This window comes from Rhinolophus sinicus, chromosome 1, assembly GCF_057876585.1.
Source record: "Rhinolophus sinicus isolate RSI-liver-muscle chromosome 1, RSI-T2T, whole genome shotgun sequence".
NCBI lineage: Eukaryota > Metazoa > Chordata > Mammalia > Chiroptera > Rhinolophidae > Rhinolophus > Rhinolophus sinicus.
This window is the reverse complement of record NC_142501.1, coordinates 48,976,905-48,998,524: the sequence shown is the minus strand read 5'-3', so window position 1 is coordinate 48,998,524 and position 21,620 is coordinate 48,976,905. Positions and strand designations below refer to the sequence as shown.

At 34.1% G+C, this 21,620-nt stretch overlaps 1 protein-coding gene across 3 annotated transcripts in view; it reads left to right on the top strand.

The window, feature by feature from the left end:
- NELL2 (neural EGFL like 2) overlaps positions 1-14,829 on the top strand; it is a 316,912-nt gene extending 302,083 nt beyond the window's left edge. For all 3 annotated transcript variants that reach the window (XM_019748417.3, XM_074325809.2, XM_019748418.3), the window contains exons 18-21: positions 3,537-3,730; positions 4,934-5,110; positions 6,637-6,861; positions 14,100-14,829. In XM_019748417.3, coding sequence (XP_019603976.3) covers positions 3,537-3,730; positions 4,934-5,110; positions 6,637-6,861; positions 14,100-14,150 — 647 coding nt within the window. In that variant the 3' untranslated portion in view covers positions 14,151-14,829. The remainder of the gene's footprint in view (positions 1-3,536; positions 3,731-4,933; positions 5,111-6,636; positions 6,862-14,099) is intronic.
- The last annotated feature ends 6,791 nt before the right edge of the window (positions 14,830-21,620 follow it).

The window sequence follows — 21,620 nt, the reverse complement described above, 5'->3', positions numbered from 1 at the left end:
CTGCTAGATCAAGTTAGATAAGAACTGATAATTGACCATTGGTTTTAGCAACATTATTTTTTCAGTCACTCACTAAAGAGGTTATCGATACTTTTTTTTTAATTAAAGTTTATTTGGGTGGCAATGTTTAGTAAAGTTACATGTATTTCAGGTGTACAATTCTGTAATACATCATCTATATGTCAAATTGTGTATTTACCACCCAGAGTCAGTTCTCTTTCCATCACCATATATTGGATCCCCTTTACCCTCATCTACCACCCCCTTCCCCCCTTCCCCTCTGGTAACCACTAAACTATTGTCTATGTCTATGAGTTTTTGTTTCTTTATTTGTTTGTCTTGTTCCTTTGTTGTTTTCAGTTTTATATCCCATGTATTGGTGAAATCATATGGCTCTCGACTTTTTCTATCTGACTTATTTCATTTAGCATTATAATCTCAAGATACATCCATGTTGTTGCAAATGGCACTATTTCATCTTTTCTAATGGCAGAATAGTATTCCATTGTATATATATGCCACATCTTCTTTATCCAATCATCTATCGAAAGATACTTTGGTTGTTTCCATGTCTTGGCCAACATAAATAAAGCAGCAGTGAACAGTGGAGCACATATATCTTTATGGATAAATGTTTTCAGATTTTTTGAGTAGATACCCAGGAAAGAGATTGCTGGGTCATACGGTAATTCTATTCTTAATTTTTTGAGGAACCTCCACACTGTCCTCCATAGCGGCTGCACCAATCTGCATTCCCTCCAACATTGTATGAGGGTTCCTTTTTCTCCACAGCCTCTCCAACACTTGTTATTATTTGTCTTGTTGATGATAGCCAGTCTAACTGGGTGAGGTAATATCTCATTGTGTTTTTTATTTGCATTTCTCTGGTGATTAGGGATGTTGAGCATCTTTTATATGTCTGTTGGCCATCTGTATGTCCTCTTTGGAGAAATGTCTATTCAGGTCCTCTGCCCATTTTTTAATTGGAATGTTTGCTTTTTTGTTGTTGAGTTGTATGAGTTCCTTACATATATTTTTAAAGTTGCAATTTTTATATCCCATAGTAGCTTTGTCAAAGCAGAATATATACCCTTTATGTATATTTAATTTAGGAACCTTTCTTATAATAAAACTATATATAAAAATGAATTCCAAAATTCTATATTACCATTAAATTGAGAATAGCCTCTGCATTGGGAAACCTAGTGTAGATAAGCAGGAAAGGCAAGATGAGTTAAAATTAATTCAAATCCCATTGGATAAAAAAAGGTAATAGTCCATTATGATGTTTCTGCCTGCACATTTCTCCATGTATTACATGTCAACCATTATTGTGAATAACTTTTTATTCTATTTCTTTATTGTAAGTGCACTTTATTTAAGAACATGTACTCTTTTTGTGCATGGACATCTTATCTTTGTCTTCTACAGCAAATCCAAAGACTCTCTGTGCCTTTAAGGGAAAAATGCAACACATATCAGAGCTTTTATTTTAAATGTCAGGCAAAATGAAACAATTGTAAAAATCCAGCCATTGCCATTGATGAAATAATGTCCTTACAGTGTATATTTAAAGGGCGATGTAGTAAGAGGTATTTGTAGAGTTTGTGGTCATAGAGACCAAATAATGTTTAATGTTTTTCCTGCTTACTATAATTTCTAGTTATAAGAATATTTAATAGGAGACAAAGATCAACTCATCAAATATACCTTATTATCCTGAATAGATCAAATACAGAGCTACTTTAAAATTGTCATTTCCAATACCAAGAGAAAATTTCCTCTAATCTGAAAAAATATATATTAACCAATGTACCTTAAAAATATTTTAAAGTATCCTCATACTGGCTAACAGTTCTCCTTTTGATCATCATCTATAATTATAAGGACCATTGTCCTTGGCAAATCAAGCTAATAGAGTTCATTGTAGTTATAATAAAACCTTTCAGTTATTGTCTCAATTCATTGGTTTTGTTGAGATGGGAGCTATTTAAAACAATCAAGGTAAATAGAAATATATCATGTGGCTTATTTTCAGGAATGCGTATATCACGGAATTTAAGTGTTTAAGAATTTAAGATGGCAAATGTATAATCTTGACTAGCCCATGTCTCCAATGCTGTTGAAATCAAACTACTTAAGGAAGATATTTACTACTCTATTTTTTTGAAAATTCAAGTAAAATAGGTGTACATTTCCCGTAGTTAAAAGCTGTGCATTCCATCTCCTCGCCAACCTACTTTTCCTGCTGTGATTTAATTCATTCTTTCTTGACCTTTACTCAGAGGAAACAGATGAAATGGGAAATAACTGCTCACTGCCCCTCATACAATATCCCTGAAATGTATTTTGGCTTGTGACCTTTAAATTACTGGGACAAATAAAATGAATCACGTCTCCTCCTATGGACCTGATCTGTGGGTCAAGATGTTTGCTTTTCATCTGTATGAAAATGCTTTAGGCTGTGATTGCCATGAAATAGGTGAGGTCGGGTGAAGAATGGGCAGTTGCCAATTGAGTCAGGCAGGAGATGAAACGATAATCTGAAATGGAAAAGTTAAGAAGTGGTGGATTCTTTGTGAGAGCCATGGTAATTGCTGATGGTACCTTTCCCTTCCATGGGTGAGGGGCAGGGTGTAAGAACAGTATGAAAATACCTGGACTGTAAGTGAAGGACACTTCATCAGAACCCTGAGAAGAGCTTACATGTGGGTGACATGGCTGTGAGAATAGGGCTTGAAACTGAATAAAACGCTTCAGGGTTCCCATGACATTTTATCTCCCACTAAGAAAGGATTTTCCATAAGTACCATTTTAACATTGAGGATAATTTCTCCAATAAAATATTATTGGTGCTTTTAGAATTTCCACTGCCAAACTGTTTTTGTTTGATAAATTGAGTCCTATACTTAACTTTCAAAAAACACAACTATAATTTAATATATAGTTGTATTTTTTGAAAGTTAAGAATAGGACTATATATATATATATACACACACACATATATATACACGTATATATGTATGTATATATATATATATATATATATACACACACACACACACACACACATACATATGGTCACAGGATGTGGAGTGCAGCATAGGGAATAGAGTCACTGGAATTGTAACAGCTATACATGATGTCGGAGGGGTAGTAGATTGGGGGAGGGGGGTTATCACTCTTTGAGGGGTATAAATGTCTAACTACTACATTGTTTTGTACACCTGCAACTAATAAAAAAAACAATGAGTGTTTTGTATAGCCTAATGGTATTTACAGAGGTATAAAAGTTAAAAATCTGACCAAGGTTATTTGGTGTTTGAAGTCAAGCATGATAATATTTTCTTGTGAAATCCCTAGATGATTAACATTGCTTTTGTCAGCAATATATAGAAAATGCATGCCAGTAAGATGAAAATTAATTTACAGTTGACGACTACGTATATGTCAGGAGACAACTTGCCTGCTTGCAGTTGTCTGAAACTGAGTATATTCTAAGCACATTGAATTCTGCTGCTTTTTCTTGGCTGTAGATATTGATGAGTGTGGAACCGGCAGGCACAGCTGTGCCAACGATACCATTTGCTTTAACTTGGATGGTGGATATGATTGCCGATGTCCTCATGGAAAGAACTGTACAGGGGACTGCATCCATGATGGAAAAGTTAAGCACAATGGTCAGATTTGGGTGTTGGAAAATGACCGGTGCTCTGTGTGCTCATGTCAGGTTGGTACAAATAAAAAATTTCAATATTTTTTTATTGAGGTATAATTTGCGTATATTTCAAGTGTACAGCTTAACGAACTTAAAAAAATGCATACATCCATTTAACCACCATCAGAATTAATATAATAAAACATTTTCGTCTATCTGAAATGTTGCCCCTGTTCTTTCTTAATTAGTCCTATACCCCCAGCCCCAAGCAAACACCGTTTCCAGTCATTATAGATTAGATTTCTATTTTCTAGGTCCTCATATAAATGGAATCATATAGTGCATACTTTTATGTGTCTTGCCCATTTCTCTCAGCATTATGTTTTGAAGTTCATTTATATTCGTGACATATATCAGTAACCCATTCCTTTTTATTGTTGAATAGTGTTTCATTGTATTGAAATACCACAATGTGTTTTATCGATTCACATGTTGATAACATTCTGTTGCTAACAAGCTATGGTTTCCAGAGTCATAATATCACATTTGAATAAATGCATAAATGAAGACAGATGGACATGCTATGGCCTAGGAATGAAAAATACCTGTTTGAGCTATATTTCAATTTTAGAGAGATGTCTTATGTACCTAGTTGAGTTAAATTATTAACCTAGAGAGTTAAATTATAGTTAAATAATAATATTATGTATCAAGGACTCAACTATTATGAAAGAGATTGACAACAGTTTGTACAAAAACATAAGATCTAAAATATTTCAGAAACTTAATGATACATAAGACTTGTTGACTAGAACCAAATACAAACACACATGCCCTCACACAAAACAAAATTTAGTTAGCATTCAATTTCTGCACTAATAAACAAATACACACACACACACACACACACACATATAAGGACCATGTGGTAGTTATCAGTATCATTTTATCATTTTATACTGGCCATTTCTGGAAACTTTCTCTTTCCTTTCCTGTGGAAAGGAAATTGGAAGTTCTGTAGCTTGTGTAATTTCTGTGTGTTAGCTGTAAAATGGAACTTTAATGAAAATCAATTATATTGGGTAAATGGTGTGAATTATCTCAACTTTCAAATCAACATCTGAGATTTTATATGCATAATATGTAAATATAATATATATTATATATGTGTGTATATATGTGTACACACACATACAGTCACACACATATATATGATATTAGTATATTGAGAAATGGAGGCTTTAAGTAACTGCTTTATTTCCTTCTCAACTACAGAATGGATTTGTAATGTGTCGACGGATGGTCTGTGACTGTGAGAACCCCACGGTTGACCTTTTTTGCTGCCCTGAATGTGACCCAAGGCTTAGCAGTCAGTGCCTCCATCAAAATGGAGAAACCCTATACAACAGTGGTGACACCTGGGTCCAGAATTGCCAACAGTGCCGCTGCTTGGTAAGTTTAGTTACATGAAGTACAGGAAGAATGTAGGCCCAGAATCTAAACAGGAAGGCAACCTGGCCCTCCACCATCCACCAGTATGCAGCACCTGGCCATAGTGTCTGCAGTTATGAAAAGTGAGCTTGGTTAGGATGACAAGATGACGGTGATAGTCGGGACCTGAAAAGGAGTATTCTGGGGTGGACGTGAAGCACCATGTTGTATGTGTCTTTCAGGAGTACCTCCAGAACTGAGAAGAAAAGGCCCTCCCCATTTCCTCAGCCTCATTCAGTGTAGGCTCACTTACACTCCAGCATCTAGAACACCTAATGGTGTGTACTAAGGACTCCCTAAATAATTGCTATGAAGAGAACAATGGCACTCATTAAAAAAAAAGAATCATTTTTGTTTCCAAGTAAAACTTTCATTAATCTATTTCTATCATTCGTGCTCCTAGAAAAAGAAAAACAAAAACAAGCCATATTTTTTTTCCTTCTAAAGATTGTTACTGTTGGTGCTATTCTGGTGGGCACCCTGTTTTATACTTAACATGGATATGTAATATATACTTATTAGAACGTTAGAATTGAATGTCTATATATATTTATGAAAATTCTACTGGAAACAGTAGGTAAAAAAGAAAATATAGACGTGATAAAGAAAACACCTTTTTTTTTCATATGACTAAATTCTTATTTCTTTCTAGTGGTGTAAATAGAAAGGAAATTTGGTCTATGTGTCTTCATAGAAGAAAGTTTCTCAGATGCTACTTTTAAAGTTATGGCTAGTTTTGAGGATACTTTTAAGGCAGGGCTTTTTTGTTGCTTTCTTTTTATACTTTCAACCCAAAAATCAATTGAAAGAACAAGGTCAGTTTCTGTGCCTGAAGGCTGCTTTCATCTCCAAAACCATGAGATTCAGAATTATGAAGAAAATAGGAAACAGGTGGGAACTACATTTTAGAAAGATCCAGTTCACACAATTTTCCCAGGTGGAATAAAAAAGACTGATAGCAGTTCCTCATTTATTTTTTTCCCCAAAATCCCTACACTGACAAATATATAAATGAACAAATAAAAATTGTCAAATTCCCTTCATATACTAGTTTATTTTTTCATAAATGGACACAACTTTCTTTTATGCAGAAGGGAATAAATGTGAAGTTAGGGGGAAAATATCAAAAGAACTAAAAAGAGCATCTCGTAGGCAAAAAGTTAAATAAAAATCTCTTCCATAGTAAATCATTCTCCTTTTTCTTTGGAAAGATAGGGGTATGCACATTTCATTGTTTGAAGAGAATGTTTTTGCTTTCGCTTTACTGTTCTTCTTGTTTAAATTGTTGAGGACCGATTGACAATCCAGCTGCATTATAGACCCTCATCGCTCTGCTTGTGGCTTTGAAGGCCTGAGTATAAATGTCCATCACATAAACTGAGTATGCAGTAAACGTCGTGCTCCCTCCCCCGTCTCTCCCCCTTCCCCTCCCCTTCCTCCATCCCGTCCTCCTTCTCTCGGCCCTTGCATGTCTGCTTTCCTTACAGCAAGGGGAAGTTGACTGTTGGCCCCTGACGTGCCCAGAGGTGGAGTGCGAATTCAGTGTGCTCCCCGAGAACGAGTGCTGCCCGCGCTGTGTCACTGACCCCTGCCAGGCCGACACCATCCGCAATGACATCACCAAAACTTGCTTGGATGAGATGAATGTGGTTCGCTTCACTGGCTCCTCTTGGATCAAACATGGCACCGAGTGTACTCTCTGCCAGTGCAAGGTAAAGCCCATCAAATTCAGGTCAGGAGCACCTGGCCAGCTGCACCCAGACCTCATAGATGGTCACATGCTTGCTTAACCTGCCCAATGGGCAGCATTTTGTTTCCTATTTGTTGTTCAAAGAGAGGTGGGAGAAGTGCTACTCAGATTTGTTAGTACTGAATGTCAAGTGCATCCCCCTATGCGTGTGCAGGGAGAAAGCGGTGCACGGCCATACACCGAATGATCCCTTCTTTCTATCACCAGAACAGAAGCAACTTACTTAAATTACCCTAAAATATCTAAGTGTACACCTCTTTAAAAATAAACCTACAACACTAAACTTCCTGTTTCTTCTTTCATAATAGAGGATGATATTATTTTATTGATTTTTATCTGGTTCTTTTATGAGGTCTGTAAGATATATTGACAAAGTAGATACATTACATTTTCCAAAGTGAAAATCAATAAAGCAAAAATGGGCATATTTCTTTGTTTGTTGTGGTCAGTTACATTGAGTTGAAAATTTTAAGATCTGTTATTTACCATATTTTATTTTTAGAGTTGGACATAAGTCATCAAGATTTTCCTTCTTATTACTGTAGGAAAATAGAGCATTGTATCTCTTCAACGAGAACAAAAGTTGAAAGCATTCTACTTTGATGATTATTTCTATAAACATTTGATTTACAGGTCACTGTTTTTCATAGTCATAATTTTGTAATCAACACTAAAACTAAGTTAAAAAATCTGGAAGTCTTAACAACAACAAGAAAGCAAAGATGTCAAATTTTTCCCAGCACAACACAACTCTGTTTTTCAAAGTGAGCATTTCCATTTAAAAACAATTTTCAATAGAGCAATTTAATTCAGATTCACTCAGTGCAAATTCTTACTAGAGTGGCTTGATGTAACAGGACAAACAAATATAAAATGCTTTAAGCTTTGAGATACTATTATTTATTTCAAACCACAATTTCTAGCTTGTGCAATCATAGTTAATGTTGTTTTTTGAAAGTGCATTAGCAAATTTGAAAGTTACTATACTAATAAAAGTTATTATAATGTATGTGCAATGTTGTTTTAATATACATTTAGTATGAGTACATTTAACAGTTCATATCTAGACACTTCAGCATTAATGACCAACAGGGAAATACTTTCTGACATTTAATTGCCAGAGTTGAGTCCCCTTATACTCTTAATCTAATTGTTTTGAGCAGTGACAACAAAAATATATACCACATAATGGGATGAAAAACACACCAAATATGGCTCAGACAGATACTTTCAATAAGAAAAATGCATTAAGTAATAGGCAGAAAAACATTAGAGTGTTTTCTGGGGTAAAGAGCATAATAAGCTTGTCAATCACTGCCTTATATACAACTACTAGAATTTCATTTGGTTCGTGGAAGGAATGTATTCCAGAAAGAGTACTTTGGCATTAAATTCACTTTTTGTCAGGTAAGTGCTAATTATCAGAAGTTGCTATTTGATTCTGTTTTCCTATCCCCTTCTTGTTAAATGTGAATTGTTATAATCTACTCAATTTTGCCAAATTTATCTCCAATACTCATTTTTATTATGTTTATGTCTATATTTGTATTATTTAAAAATTAAAATTTATGCAAAACAGGCTCCAGATAATGAATTGGAGGTAAGTAGTCTTCTAATTTGGTGTTTTCAGAGCACCATTTTTACTTACCTCCCCATGCTACCCCTCTCTGGTTTATTCACTACAGTCAATAAATACAAATTGTGTGGGGTATTGTGCTAGTACCAAGGGTATAATGATAAGCAAAAACAGTCACAATCATTCCTGGAAATTATTGCCTAGCGTCTTTTTGTCTAGAGCTGTGCTGTTCAATACAGTGGTCAGTAGCCACATGTGGCTATTTAATTAAAATTAAATTAAATTAAAATTAAATTTCTCAGTCAACTAGGCTCACTTCAGCTACTCAGTAGCCTCACGTGTGGCTAGTGGCTATCCTATTAGATAGCACATACAGAGAACCTTTCTATCAACACAGAATTTTCTACTGGACAAAGCAGGACTTTAAGTAAAGAATTCAGCATCTGGAATCAGAGTAAGCACTCAAAATACATTGGCTGTTATTGTTGACGTTGGAGTAATAGACATTAGTGAAGTCATGAAACAAATAAAGACAACATTATAAACTGTGATGGATGCTCGAAGGAAAGGCGCCCTGTAGCCAAGAGGCTGCACGACATGTGAACCAGTTACTTCCTGAGGAAATGACATTGGAGAGAATATCTGAAGAATTCAAAGTTGGCTGGGTGGAATAGGGTAAAAATTTCCCTTGCCTTTTTAAAGATGTATTTAAATTTAATTTGCTTAAGTTAAAAAAAAAATATTTCCTCCACTCAGAAGTTAAACTCTTGAGTCAAAAGTGAATTCTAAGGTTGTCTTTCCTAAATCTAAGAGGACACACCCTCATGCTGGGTCAGAGTGCTATCAGACTATTAGGCTTTGAGCTCTAAATAAGAGAGGGATCTATCCAGTTGAGAAATAACAAGGGAGGAGGGACTAGAGGGTCATTTTCTTTCGTAAATAAACATTGAGCAAGACACTTTGGAAACTGGAAACCAGGGGGCAACTTTTAACTCCTGGGGAGACTCTAGATGTAATATTGAAATAATTGAAGTATAGAAAAAGATAGTTTTATAAGGATGAAGCTACTAACTTCCTAAATGTTGCCTTCATCTATCAGAAACAGCAAACTTAAAATTTTGAAAGTAGACCTCTGTACCAATATTAGAACAGATAACTAGATCTATCTATGGAAACAAATATCCCATAAATGGGCAACATTATATTGAAGACTTTAATAGATGATCAGGAGAGCTTTGAAGTTCAATGCAGGAAAAAAGGAGTATTCTACAAATATTTGAATGGATGGACAACAATGTGAGGGAAGTGATTTTATATGCTATTATGTATCAAAACAAATCCCACATGGAAAAAATATTGAATATTAAGCAGAGCCTGTTTTAAAATTTCATATAACTGTAATCACACAGTAGGTACTCTTATGTCTTCTGTAACTGACCATTTTATCATTATGTAATGTCCCTTCTTATCTCTAGCAAGACTACTAGGCTTGGAGTCAATTTTGTCTGCTATTCATTTAGCCACATAGCATATTGTTTTGATCCACACACTTTCAAACTATCTATGGTTTTATACTTAAGTGCATTTTTTATAGATAATGTATAATTAGTTCTTACCTTTTAATCCAGTGTGACAATCTCATTTTTTGATTGATGTATTTCGTTTGTTTACATTTAATGTGATTTTCGACATTGATGGATTTAGGGCTACCATTTTGCCATTTGTTTCTATTTGTCCCATCTATTTTTATATTCCTATTCATGCATTTCTCCCTTCTATTTGTTTATTTACATTTTTACATTATTCAATTTTAATTGTTCTTTTGGATTTTTAACTATAACTCTTTTATTATTTTAGTTGCTGGCCTAGAAATACAATATATTACTATTACTTTATTACAATATAATAAGATTTAATATTATTCTACTTCATATAAAATGTAATACTTTGGAATAATTGTATCCCCTTAGGCTTATAATTATTTTACATTGTAAACCCTAAAATTTCATCTTATTATTTTTGCTTTAAATAGTCAAACATCTTTTAAGGAAATTAAGGGAAGAAAAAAATGCTATACTTTATATTTATCCACATATTTACCATTTCTGTTGCTTTTGATTTCTTCTTACATTTATGAGTCTCCATCTGATGCCATTTTCCTTTAGCTTGAATAACTTTCTTTAGCATTTTCCACGTTGCAGATCTACTGGTAATAAATCCTCCCAACTTACATTTATCTGAAAATGTCTTTATTTTTGAAAGATATTTTTACTAAATTCAGAATTCAGGATTGACAGATTTGTTCCCAGCAATTTAAAGGTGATACTCTATTGTTTTCTAGTCTCCATTTTTTCTTATAAGGATTCAGCTACCTATATTTTTGTTCTCGGTCTGCAATATGTTTGTTTTTTTAGCCTGTGTCTCCTTTCACTCTCTCTCTGTCCTTGGATTTTAGAAGTTGACTATGATGCATTTAGGTGTGATTTTTTTTTTTCTTTTGGTCTTAATTCTCTTTGGTGTTTTCTGAGTTTATCAATACCTAAATGGATGTTCTTTCTCCAAATTTTTAGAAAAATCAGGCCATTGTTACTTCAGATATTTTGTCTGCCACATTTTCTCCTTTCTAGTCTTCTGGGACTCCAATTATACATATGTAATGTGGTTTAATATTATCCTGAAGGTCACTGAGGCTCTGTTTTTATTTCAATATTTTTTTCTTTGTTTTAAGTATAATTTCTATTGTTTGGTCTTCAAATTTCTGACTGTTTCTTCTGTCATCTCTAATCTGTTAAACCCATCCCATGCATTTTTCACTTCAGATATTGCCCTTTTCAGTTCTAAAATTTCCACTTAATTCTATGTATAGTTTCATTTCTCTGCTGAAGTTTACCATCATATTTTTAAAATTAAAGTTTATTGGGGTGACAGTTGTTAGTAAAGTTACATAGGTTTCAAGTGTACAATTCAGTAATACCGCGTTGCCCTGAAAATAAGACCTAGCTGGACCATCAGCTCTACTGCGTCTTTTGGAGGAAAAATTAATATAAGACCCGGTCTTAATATAATATAAGACCGGATATAATATAATATAATATAATGTAATGTAATGTAATGTAATGTAATGTAATGTAATGTAATGTAATGTAATATAATATAATATAATATAATATAATATAATATAATATGTGTCTTACATTAATCATTGCTTTAAACACTGGTTTTAAACACTGCTACACAGTAAGCAGCACCTGAAATTTTTGCTCAGATATTTCAACCCTTAAACTGTGACTCTGTCTATTTAGAGTCTTCTCTGCTATTCAAAACCCAGTCAAAGATTTGATAGACATTTATATGCTGACTCACTTCCTCCTATCTAGATATTTCCTCCTGAATTTCCATCTACTCCAACATCCCTAGAAGTTGTTTTGTAACATCTAGGACCTATCAGATTATGGCTTTCTGCTTGAGTTGTACTTACCCTAAGCAGCACAGTCTAGGGAGTACCCTAAGGGGAAATGCCAAGTAAAAATGAATATCACAAGTACATTTCTTACAAAAACTGAAACCCCTCCAGTGTCACTTTCCATTGCTTCAAATAGTTATTTTTATTTTTTGTCCAGACTTTGTAGTTATCTGTAGCTGGGTTAGTCTCTTATAAACAACTATGCCATTACTGAAACCAGAACCCCAATGGGATGTTTTATTAGTATCTTTAATATCTTTCATGTATGAACTATGTTTCCCTAATTGAGAGGCTTCCAATGATATGGTTTACACAGCGTTTATCTTGTTATAGTAGAACATATTGATATGGAATAAGAAAAACATTCCTGGAAGATTTTGGGAAATATACAGTCCTTTCCTAAAAAATGCTCCTTGGAACCATACTAGTGATTTCTCCCCCATAGGATTCTAATGCTACTTTCACATACTCGATGGCAAAAGGCTCCAGAAATTCCTTAACTCTCTGCTCAACAGTCATACAATTTGAGGAACTGATACTCTCAGGAACTGGTACACCCCTCATTTCATTGGGTTAATGGATTGGGAAAGATCATGTAATCAGATTATGGTTAAAAAAAAAAATATCTTCCTCTAAGCATGATGACAAAGCTTTAAAATGCCACTAGAGATCAAAAGGATGTTTGAGACTCTCTCTTGCTGTCAGAGTAAGAACACTGCTTAATAATAATTTATAAAGAAAGAGGATTAGGATGGATATAGATTGTATTTTTCCTTATTTGGTATGCTTCAACAAAGCCTAAAGTATCAAAATCTTTTCTTTTTTAAGTTTTATCTTATAGGAACAGACACTTTTGATTTTATTATATTAAAGTATAATACATTTTTAATGCTCTGAAGTCAATTTTCTGAGAAAATATTGAATAGAGGATGAATTTTAGAGTCAGACTAACCTGAATTTTTGTTCCAGTTATACCATTTGTTAGCTGTACAATTTTGGATATGATATTTAAGCTTTCAAATCTTTGGTTTTTGAATCTAAGGAAGTGTGACTGTTAATAGTGAACCTACTGGGAATGCTGTGAGGTTGAAATTAGATAACGTATTTTGAGTGCCTGGTAACATGTCGTAAGAGTACGCACTCGGGAAATAGACGGGTATTATCCTTTTATGATTGTAGTAATAATATCATCATTATTATTTGTAAGCTAGTTGAAGAAAGTAAGTGTACAAGGAATCAAAAGAATAAGATACGAAGTTTTTTTTCTTTTTGTAATACACTATATTATTTTTTAATTAAAGTTTATTGGGGTGACAATGGTTAGTAAAGTTACATAGGTTTCAAGTGTACAATTCTGTAATGTATCATTTATATGTCACATTGTGTGTTCACCATATGGAGTCACAAAATACTATATTATTTATTATTTTGTTATAAAAACTAATTATGCATAGCTGGCCCTTCCCTGCCTATTTTTCCTACTTCATCTCTACACTGTTTTCTTCACTAGTTTAAAATTCTTATCCAGACCTTTTTCAGTTTCTTAACTACACAGAACTCATTTAACTTCAAAGCCTTACTCATACTATTCCCCGTGGTTCTGGTCTACTTTTTCATACAGCTGTCTTGAGGTCTGGCTTAAATATCGCTTCTACAGAGAACTCTCCCCTCACCACCCAATCTAAGCAGCCCATCTTTTATCATTCTCATGACACCACCTAGTTTCTTTCCTTTCTAGTACTGGTAACAATTTTTGATTGCATGTTTGCTTGGTATTTATTAGTTTTATACCCCTAGAAAAACTATAAGCCCTGCTCTATGAGGGTAGTAACCGTGTCTGCTTTATTCATCAATATACTCATATCTAGGACTCAATATACTCAATGCATATTTTGTGAATACATAAATAAAAGAACAAATATGATGTAAGAGAATGCCATGGGGTAAATAAAGCTAGCCTACAATTTGCCACAAATAACTGGACATAATTAGTTCTACCACATGAGAGACATGAAAAGTGGTGGGGCCAATTGATCGAACTTCCAAGGATGCAGAAATAACAAACAAACCATGTTTGTGTGTACCAGCCAATCAGTGTGAGTATTTACTAATGGCTTAAAAATTCATACAATGCTTTTCTTTCCCCCCTTTTTTTTCCTAGAATGGCCACATCTGTTGCTCAGTGGATCCACAGTGCCTTCAGGAGCTGTGAAGTTAATTGTCTCACAGGAGATTTCTGTTCAAAGAATGTTCTTTCATTAAAAAGACCAAAAAAAAAAAAAAGATAATAATAAAAAAAAAGTTAAAACTTAAAGTGGATGATTTGTAGGCAGCTAAGTGCAGCTTTGTTAATAGCTGAGTGGACTTTGAATAATGACATTTGTGGAGCTTGAGAAAATCACAAAAGTAAAATTATTGGGGCAAAACTAGATCAGAATCCTGCCTCTACTGTGTCTGATATCACCGTGTAGAAGAATGGGTGTGGAATATACACCATGACGTCATGAGCCCTGGATATAAAGCCCGAACCCATCAGAGCTTTGAAAGCCTCAAGTTTCACTGGTGCAGAAAATTTTTCTCTAGATCAGAATCTTCACGAAGCAGTTAGGTTCCTCACTGCAAAAAAAATCTAATGTAAGGCAGTGAATTAATTATATTTTCAGAAGCAAAAAAGCTAGAACGTGTTATGTACAGTATACACTCTAAAAGGAAATCTGACACAAGTTCTTGTAATGATAAAAAATAATGCACAGGCATGGTTACTTAATATTTTCTAACAGGAAAAGTCCTTCCTATTTCCTTGTTTTACTGCACTTAATTATTATTTGGTTGAATTTGTTAAGTATAAGCTTGTTCTTGTGCAAAATTAAATAAATATTTCTCTTACCTTATCACACGTCTGAGTGTCGTTTAGTGTGTTCCTTTTTTCCCCACAGATGCTTTAACATACAAATTGCTTTCTAGTTCTGCTGAATAAAAAAACCTTCCACCACGTTATTTTCAAATTGAAAGGAGATTTTCACTAAGCTATATGCCTACATGGGGGATGTGATGGATTCCTTCATCTGCCTCTCTAGGTCCTCTCAATCACCTTTTCTACCCTGCTCTGTATCCTGGGGGCTGACCTATATAAACCTTATTTATGAGTTCGTTTGTCCCCTGGATTCTGGCTTGGTTTGACCAGTGGAGATCACTGGCAAGATATCAGAAGGAGATACAGTTTGGATATTTATTCTGCAGATTCCCTTCTGCCAGGTCACTACCATTATTTGTGTCACCTTACTGAAAGCTACCTCTCCTGACAGGGGGCCCTCTCTGTTCAGCTACCCTCTCCAGGTTCTGATAATTTCTTCTATTTGCTTCTTCAGGCTTAAGGATAGTAACAACTCTGGCTGTTTTGTCCTCGGGAGATACCTGCTCTATTTCTTGCTGGTTTCCTTATTTTCTGTCATATCTTTATATATGGCCCCTTTGTTAAATTCTCATTAATTAGCCAGCTTGAGTGTGACATCTGTTTCCTGCCAGGATTCTAACTGATACACAACAGGCGGGGAATATGTGAGGGTTGGGAATGTCTTCAAGAATTGGTCCTTCATATTGCAATATAAAAATATGAAGAATCCCAATGTTAGAAGAAGTTATGATGTTACATGTTACATTTTTGATGCACTGGAATCTCAGGAGGAAAAGGTAAACTGGCTGATGCCCAATAGAGGTGGTTAATCCAATGTTGCCCTATTTGTATGTTTTGCATTAGGGTGAAAGGAAGTACAAATATTATCTAATTAAATTTTAGTTACATAGAGACTTTTTTCTTTAAAGAAAAAAAAATGGAAATAGGATATGACCACCACAAGCTACAGAAACAGTAAAATGGCTTTTAACTATCCCTTCGCTATTGCTATGGAAACAACCCTTCTTGAGCTGAGCTAAAGGATAATTTATAAATGTCTTAATACTTTGGCATGTATAATATTTATTGAATCTGTGAATTCAAGTATTTCTCTATATTCCCTGGATTTATCATAACTGGTTATTTTCTGCAGGCTTTTTATATTTAAAACTACAGCAGAGTAAAAGGTTTATTTTTATCAGCTATTATTTACTCTGGTAAATAGCAATTTAGTCTCCAAGAGGGTATTAATTTGAAGTTTTTACCATGTGATTATTTTTCCTTATATAGGTTTAAAATTTCATGTTAAATCTTTCTGAAAAAAATGTATTTTGCTTTTATGAGGAGAGTAAGAATGTGTGTGTGTGTGTGTGTGTGTGTGTGTGTACATGCACTCATGATCTACATCCACATACTTGTATATATTCATCATTTATATATTTTATGCCTTTTGAAAGAAGAAGCAAGGCTGGAATTGCATATTGCCAATTCATTATAAATCTTTGTAGGGCTCTGAACACTTCGGTGGTTTACAGACCCTGGTTTCTATAAATTGCTGAAAGAAAATAAACTCTCCTAACGTTGAGAAGAAAAGAGGAAAAAATAAGATTATGTTCTTCCAAGGACCATTAAAGCAATGAATGTGTTTAGATTGATTTTTTTCCCTTTATCCCATAAATAATAGATCCCCAGGAGAATTACTGTTTACCCCGGCAAGCAGTAATCAATTGCTTCTTAAGAACTTTGTTTCTTAAAAGAGGTGATTAATACCCTACTTTTTACTCTGGAGATAATTGGCAAAATGCCATGGTTGAATTATGCAAATGTTATGGGAAAGTGGGAACTAAGAAGCATGAATTTAATTTTGGGGTACTTGGCTCTTTTAAAAGCACACCTTCTTAGAAATAGTCTATATTATATTTCCTTTATTCTACTTTTCGGGGATGAAAAAAGGCACACACATATTTAAATATGATTCTTCGGTAATTCATGTATGGTAATACATATCATTTATCTCTTTCAAAAGACTGCCATATTGTTTTTTCCCTTTGCCTTATGTGCTGGTAAGGAGAATCATGGGTTTGTTCAATTACACTGCAATATCATGGAATACCTTTTGTCCTCCGAATAACTTGGTTATCTATAACCAAAGTTGAGACACCCTGTAATTGCCTTTTAAAAATGAACGGTATATCAAAGCTCTACAATGGCAATCGATACTCTGAGTATTAGAGTAGCAGAGGTTATTCAGTTGAACAAAGTTGAGGTTACATGTACTGAATAAAATATAAGCTTCACTTCACTAAGCATTACCTCATCTATCAAGCTCAATGTTGCTGACTCGTTAGAAGTTCCTCTGAAGGTCAACATCCCATAGACACCTTCATGGTTCCAGTCCTCTGGCACTAAGCATTGATGAGGCCAACTTTTATTTCGGAGCAAGATTTTTAATTTGTTTTAATGTGTTGTTACTACCATCATAAATTGATCTCAGAGAGATTCATGCCAAACAGATTCCCCAAAGGCAATGATAAGTGACTGCTTACACTCTGTATACACTTTATTCCCTCCGGCACTTGGATGCACCCCCTCTGCAGTTGTTCTGTTTCAGGGAAGTTGGTTCACTGTGTTCTGACTGACCTTTCCTTACTGATGCAGTTTTCTGACCTAGAATTCAGTATTTCCCATAGAGGAATTGTCAACTCTTTGCAGAGTAATTGCCCATACTTAATAGACCTGCAGGTAGGAGGGCAGAAATGCCTTGAGCTCTAGTGACTCTGGATCTGTAGTGAAATAAATTGAAAGAACTGGCCCATCTGAAGAGATTTCAATAGGATAATCTGAGTCTCCCGTCGACTTTATTTGCCAGGAAGCCAGGTCAGCTCTTCCAAACCTTTTGTCTTTGTACTGGGATTAAATCATTGTTCATAGAGATCGTTTGCATGACAGATTCTGAAATTCTTCTTTATGTGGAATGACAAATGGCATACTATATTATTGTCACCACCAAAATACTACATTAAAAACATGCGCTCCCATTTATCTCCAGGGTTAGGTGCTTTAAAATAACACTCGAGTAACAGTGTGACTATAAATAGAGGTAGAAATGATACCGAGTTTATTTCTGAATAATTTTCTATCCCTTCCACAAAAACACAGCTATAAATAAGGAAAAAAGAAAAAAATAGAAAATATAAATTTCTAAAAAATATATGAGTCCAGGAATAAGTGTATCAAAAGAGATACGTGGCCTTATGGCGAAAATACGAAACCACATTGAACAAATATTTTTTGAGGACCTACCACATACCAGGCAGTGTCCTAGGCACTGTGTGAAGAGCTTACACAATGAACCAATTCCCTGCAATAGTCAGTGCATAGCAGAGGAGGAACAACCAGGTATTGCAGTGAATAGATGAAGTACGTACAGAGGACAGGCGTTCACCTATTGCCTTCTCATGGAGTTCACATCCTGATGAGGAGTGGGAGACATGAGATGCTATGTCAAGTCGGGGTAAGTCCTATAAAGAAAAATTAAGCTAGGTTGGGGCAGTGACATAGACAGGGACGATAATTTAGATAAAGTGGGCAGGAAATCCTTTAAAAAATATAGTGACATTGAAGTAAATACCTGAATGAAGTGAGGGAGTGAGCCATCTATATCTGGAGGGATAGAATTACACACAAAGGAAACTGTGAACAAGTCCAAAATGGGAGCATGCTTTTATGTGGGTTGGGTTGAGTGGAGAAAGCAAGCTGAGACTTACAGAAGATGTGGTCAGAGGAATGGCTGGGGACCAAATCAGACAGGTACTCCTAGGCCCTGGTTAAAGATTTGTGTTTTTATTCTTAGTGAGATGGAAGTCCTTAGGGAGTCCTGAGAATAGCTATGACATAATCTGATTGATAGTTAAAAGGATCACTCTCGCCCTTGTGTGGAGAATAGGCAGGGGAGTTGGGGGAAGGGTGGGAGTGTGATGAATATGGAAGTACGAGGTAAATTTATACTGCAGAATTCCAGACAAGATAGTAAAGATTTGGTCTAGGATAGTAATAACGAGGGTGAGAAGTGAGAGCCAAAGGGATTTAACATTAAAGAAGATCCAATTAAATGAAAAAATGGGTAGGAAGATAAAATATCATAAAAATGTCAATTCTCTCCAGTAGTTCTAATAAGTAAAAAAGTTCCTTTCAGGTGATCTTAGACTATTATACAAAAGTAAATGGCCAAGGATATTTTGAAGAGATATTTAGGGGTAGGGGAGACTTGTTCTACCATATATCAAGATGGTATATAGCTATAGGAATAGACAAGATAGATGACAGATTGATATGTATAATAGCAACAAGACTTCAGAAACCATCTCATGCATATATGGATACTTAATATATGACAAAGTTTACACTGAAGAAGTAGGGCTGTGGAAATTGGTTATGAAAAAACAAAACCATAAAATTGTGTCCTTATTTAATACAAATCAATCCCACAGAGATTAAAGACTTAATTACAAAAAACAAAATAAAGTTATGAGGAAATTTAAGGAGCATGCTTTTTGACTCAGGTATTTTAAAATAGACTCAAAAATCATATATCATAAAATTATAGTTAAATTCTAATATATGAAATAGATGAAAAGACAGGCCACAGACTAGAATATATATTGGCATGATATATATATATATATATATATATATATATATATATATATATATATATTCACAAAGGATTGGTAAAATTATATATTTATATATAATCCTACAAAGGAGAAAAGCGCAAAATATCCAGTAGAACAATGGGCAGAAGGCATATACAGGTATTTCACAAGAAAGGAAACCCCAAAATGACTAATAAACATGAAAATGTGCTTGGGCTCCCTAGTAATCAGGTAAGTTTATATTAAAACCATAATGTCAATATTGAAAAAAAATTGACCAAATTAAAAAGTGGGATAACCAATCATGGGAGAGGCTGTGAAACAGGAACTCTTGCACACCAGTAGTGGGATTGTGCATGACATGTACCTCCAAACCACTTTGGAGAGCAGTTTTGCAGTATCTGAAGTGGAGAGTGTGCACCCCTCACGACCCAGCATGTACTCCTAAGTGTATGACGTAGGGCTGCACAGTCCGATGCAGTAGCCACTAGTCATTTGTGGCTATTTAAATTTAAAATAATTAAAACTAAATGAAAATGTAGGTCCTCAGTTGTGTGAGCACATTTCAAGGGCCCAATGAACACATGTCAAGCTCTGCTATATTTGATAGTACAATGACATTTTTATCATTGCAGGAATTCCATTGGACAGCATTGATCTATAGAAATTCTCATACACATGTACGAGATGTGTAAAAGATATTCACAATAACATTATTTGTAATTAACTTCTAGAAACCATTCAACTGTCAATCAATAGGATTACTGATAAAATGTGGTATGTTTATATTTTGAAATATTCTAGAGCATGAAAATGAATAAAAACTCCATATAGAAACATAGATGAATCTCAGAAACAATGTTTAGAAAAAAATCATGATGCAGAAAATGCATGCATAGCACAGTATTTATACAACATTTTTAAATGGGCAAAACCAAGTGTTATGTAGGACTATATTTATACAATGCAAGTATTTAAAAATGCATGGGAATGATAAACATCAAATTAAGATAGTGGTTGTCTCTAAGAGGTTGAAGACTGGTGCCAGGTATAAAGGGTGCATAACTGTGTTAGTAATATTTATCATTTTATCCTGTATATTTCAGGTACTTCAAAATACTGCAGTCTATTGCTGTATTCAGGTAAGCGAATTTACAAATTGATTAAATGTGTTTTTATTTCTATTTTTATTCCCAAACTAAGCCAATTAGGTTTTCACATGTATGTATGGAAGTCACAGGATTTGTGGCAGCAAGGCTTTCAACAATTGGACATGGTAATGCCATGTATAAAAAGTTTCCATTTCTAATTATTTATTTAAATAATTAAAATAATACTCCTTTAAAGACAAATAGTAAAATAAAAACACACCATGACCTTTGCTACTCTTTTTATTTTTTTGCTCTTCACTTAGGCTTACATTGTTGCAGTCACATTATCATTTTTATGTCTATCTTTGCAGAGAATTTTACTGTAAACCATGTTTATATTATTAGATGTTCATAAAATGTCAATGACTGGTAAATATTTAATTGCTTTGTTTAAAATATAATTTATTTCCTTCTAAGTTTTTCACTATTATAGATGCTGCTGCAATTCATACTATGTAAGTTATTTCCTTAGACTATATTATCAAGAATAGATTTAGTGAAGCAGGTTGTGAACAGTTCTAATGATGTGATTTAGCTCGTTTTGTCACTTTTCTAAAGGCTGTACCAATGAGTAATGCCACTAGCAATGTATGGAATTATTTTTAAAACAGCTTTGGTACCACTGAATATTATCAATTTAATTTTAGTCTCCAATTGCATTTCTTTCATAAGTATAAAATGGTACATTATTATTTAAATTTTAATTTATTTAAATAAGAGGTTAAAGTTATGTAAGCATCGTCATTTTCTACTTATGTCCTGTGTTCAGAACTCATGTGCTTTGATGTTTTTGTCACACATCAGAGGCAAATATTCATGTGTAATTGTTAGAAATCCTTTGATTTTTTTTTATAATGTTTTCCTCAATATATTAAAGTATTTTTTATGGTTTATTTCTTTTCATTTTTTTATTAAGAATTTTAATATGTATCATTGATGGTTACATTTATAGCCTCTTATATTCTTAAAAATTCAGATTATTA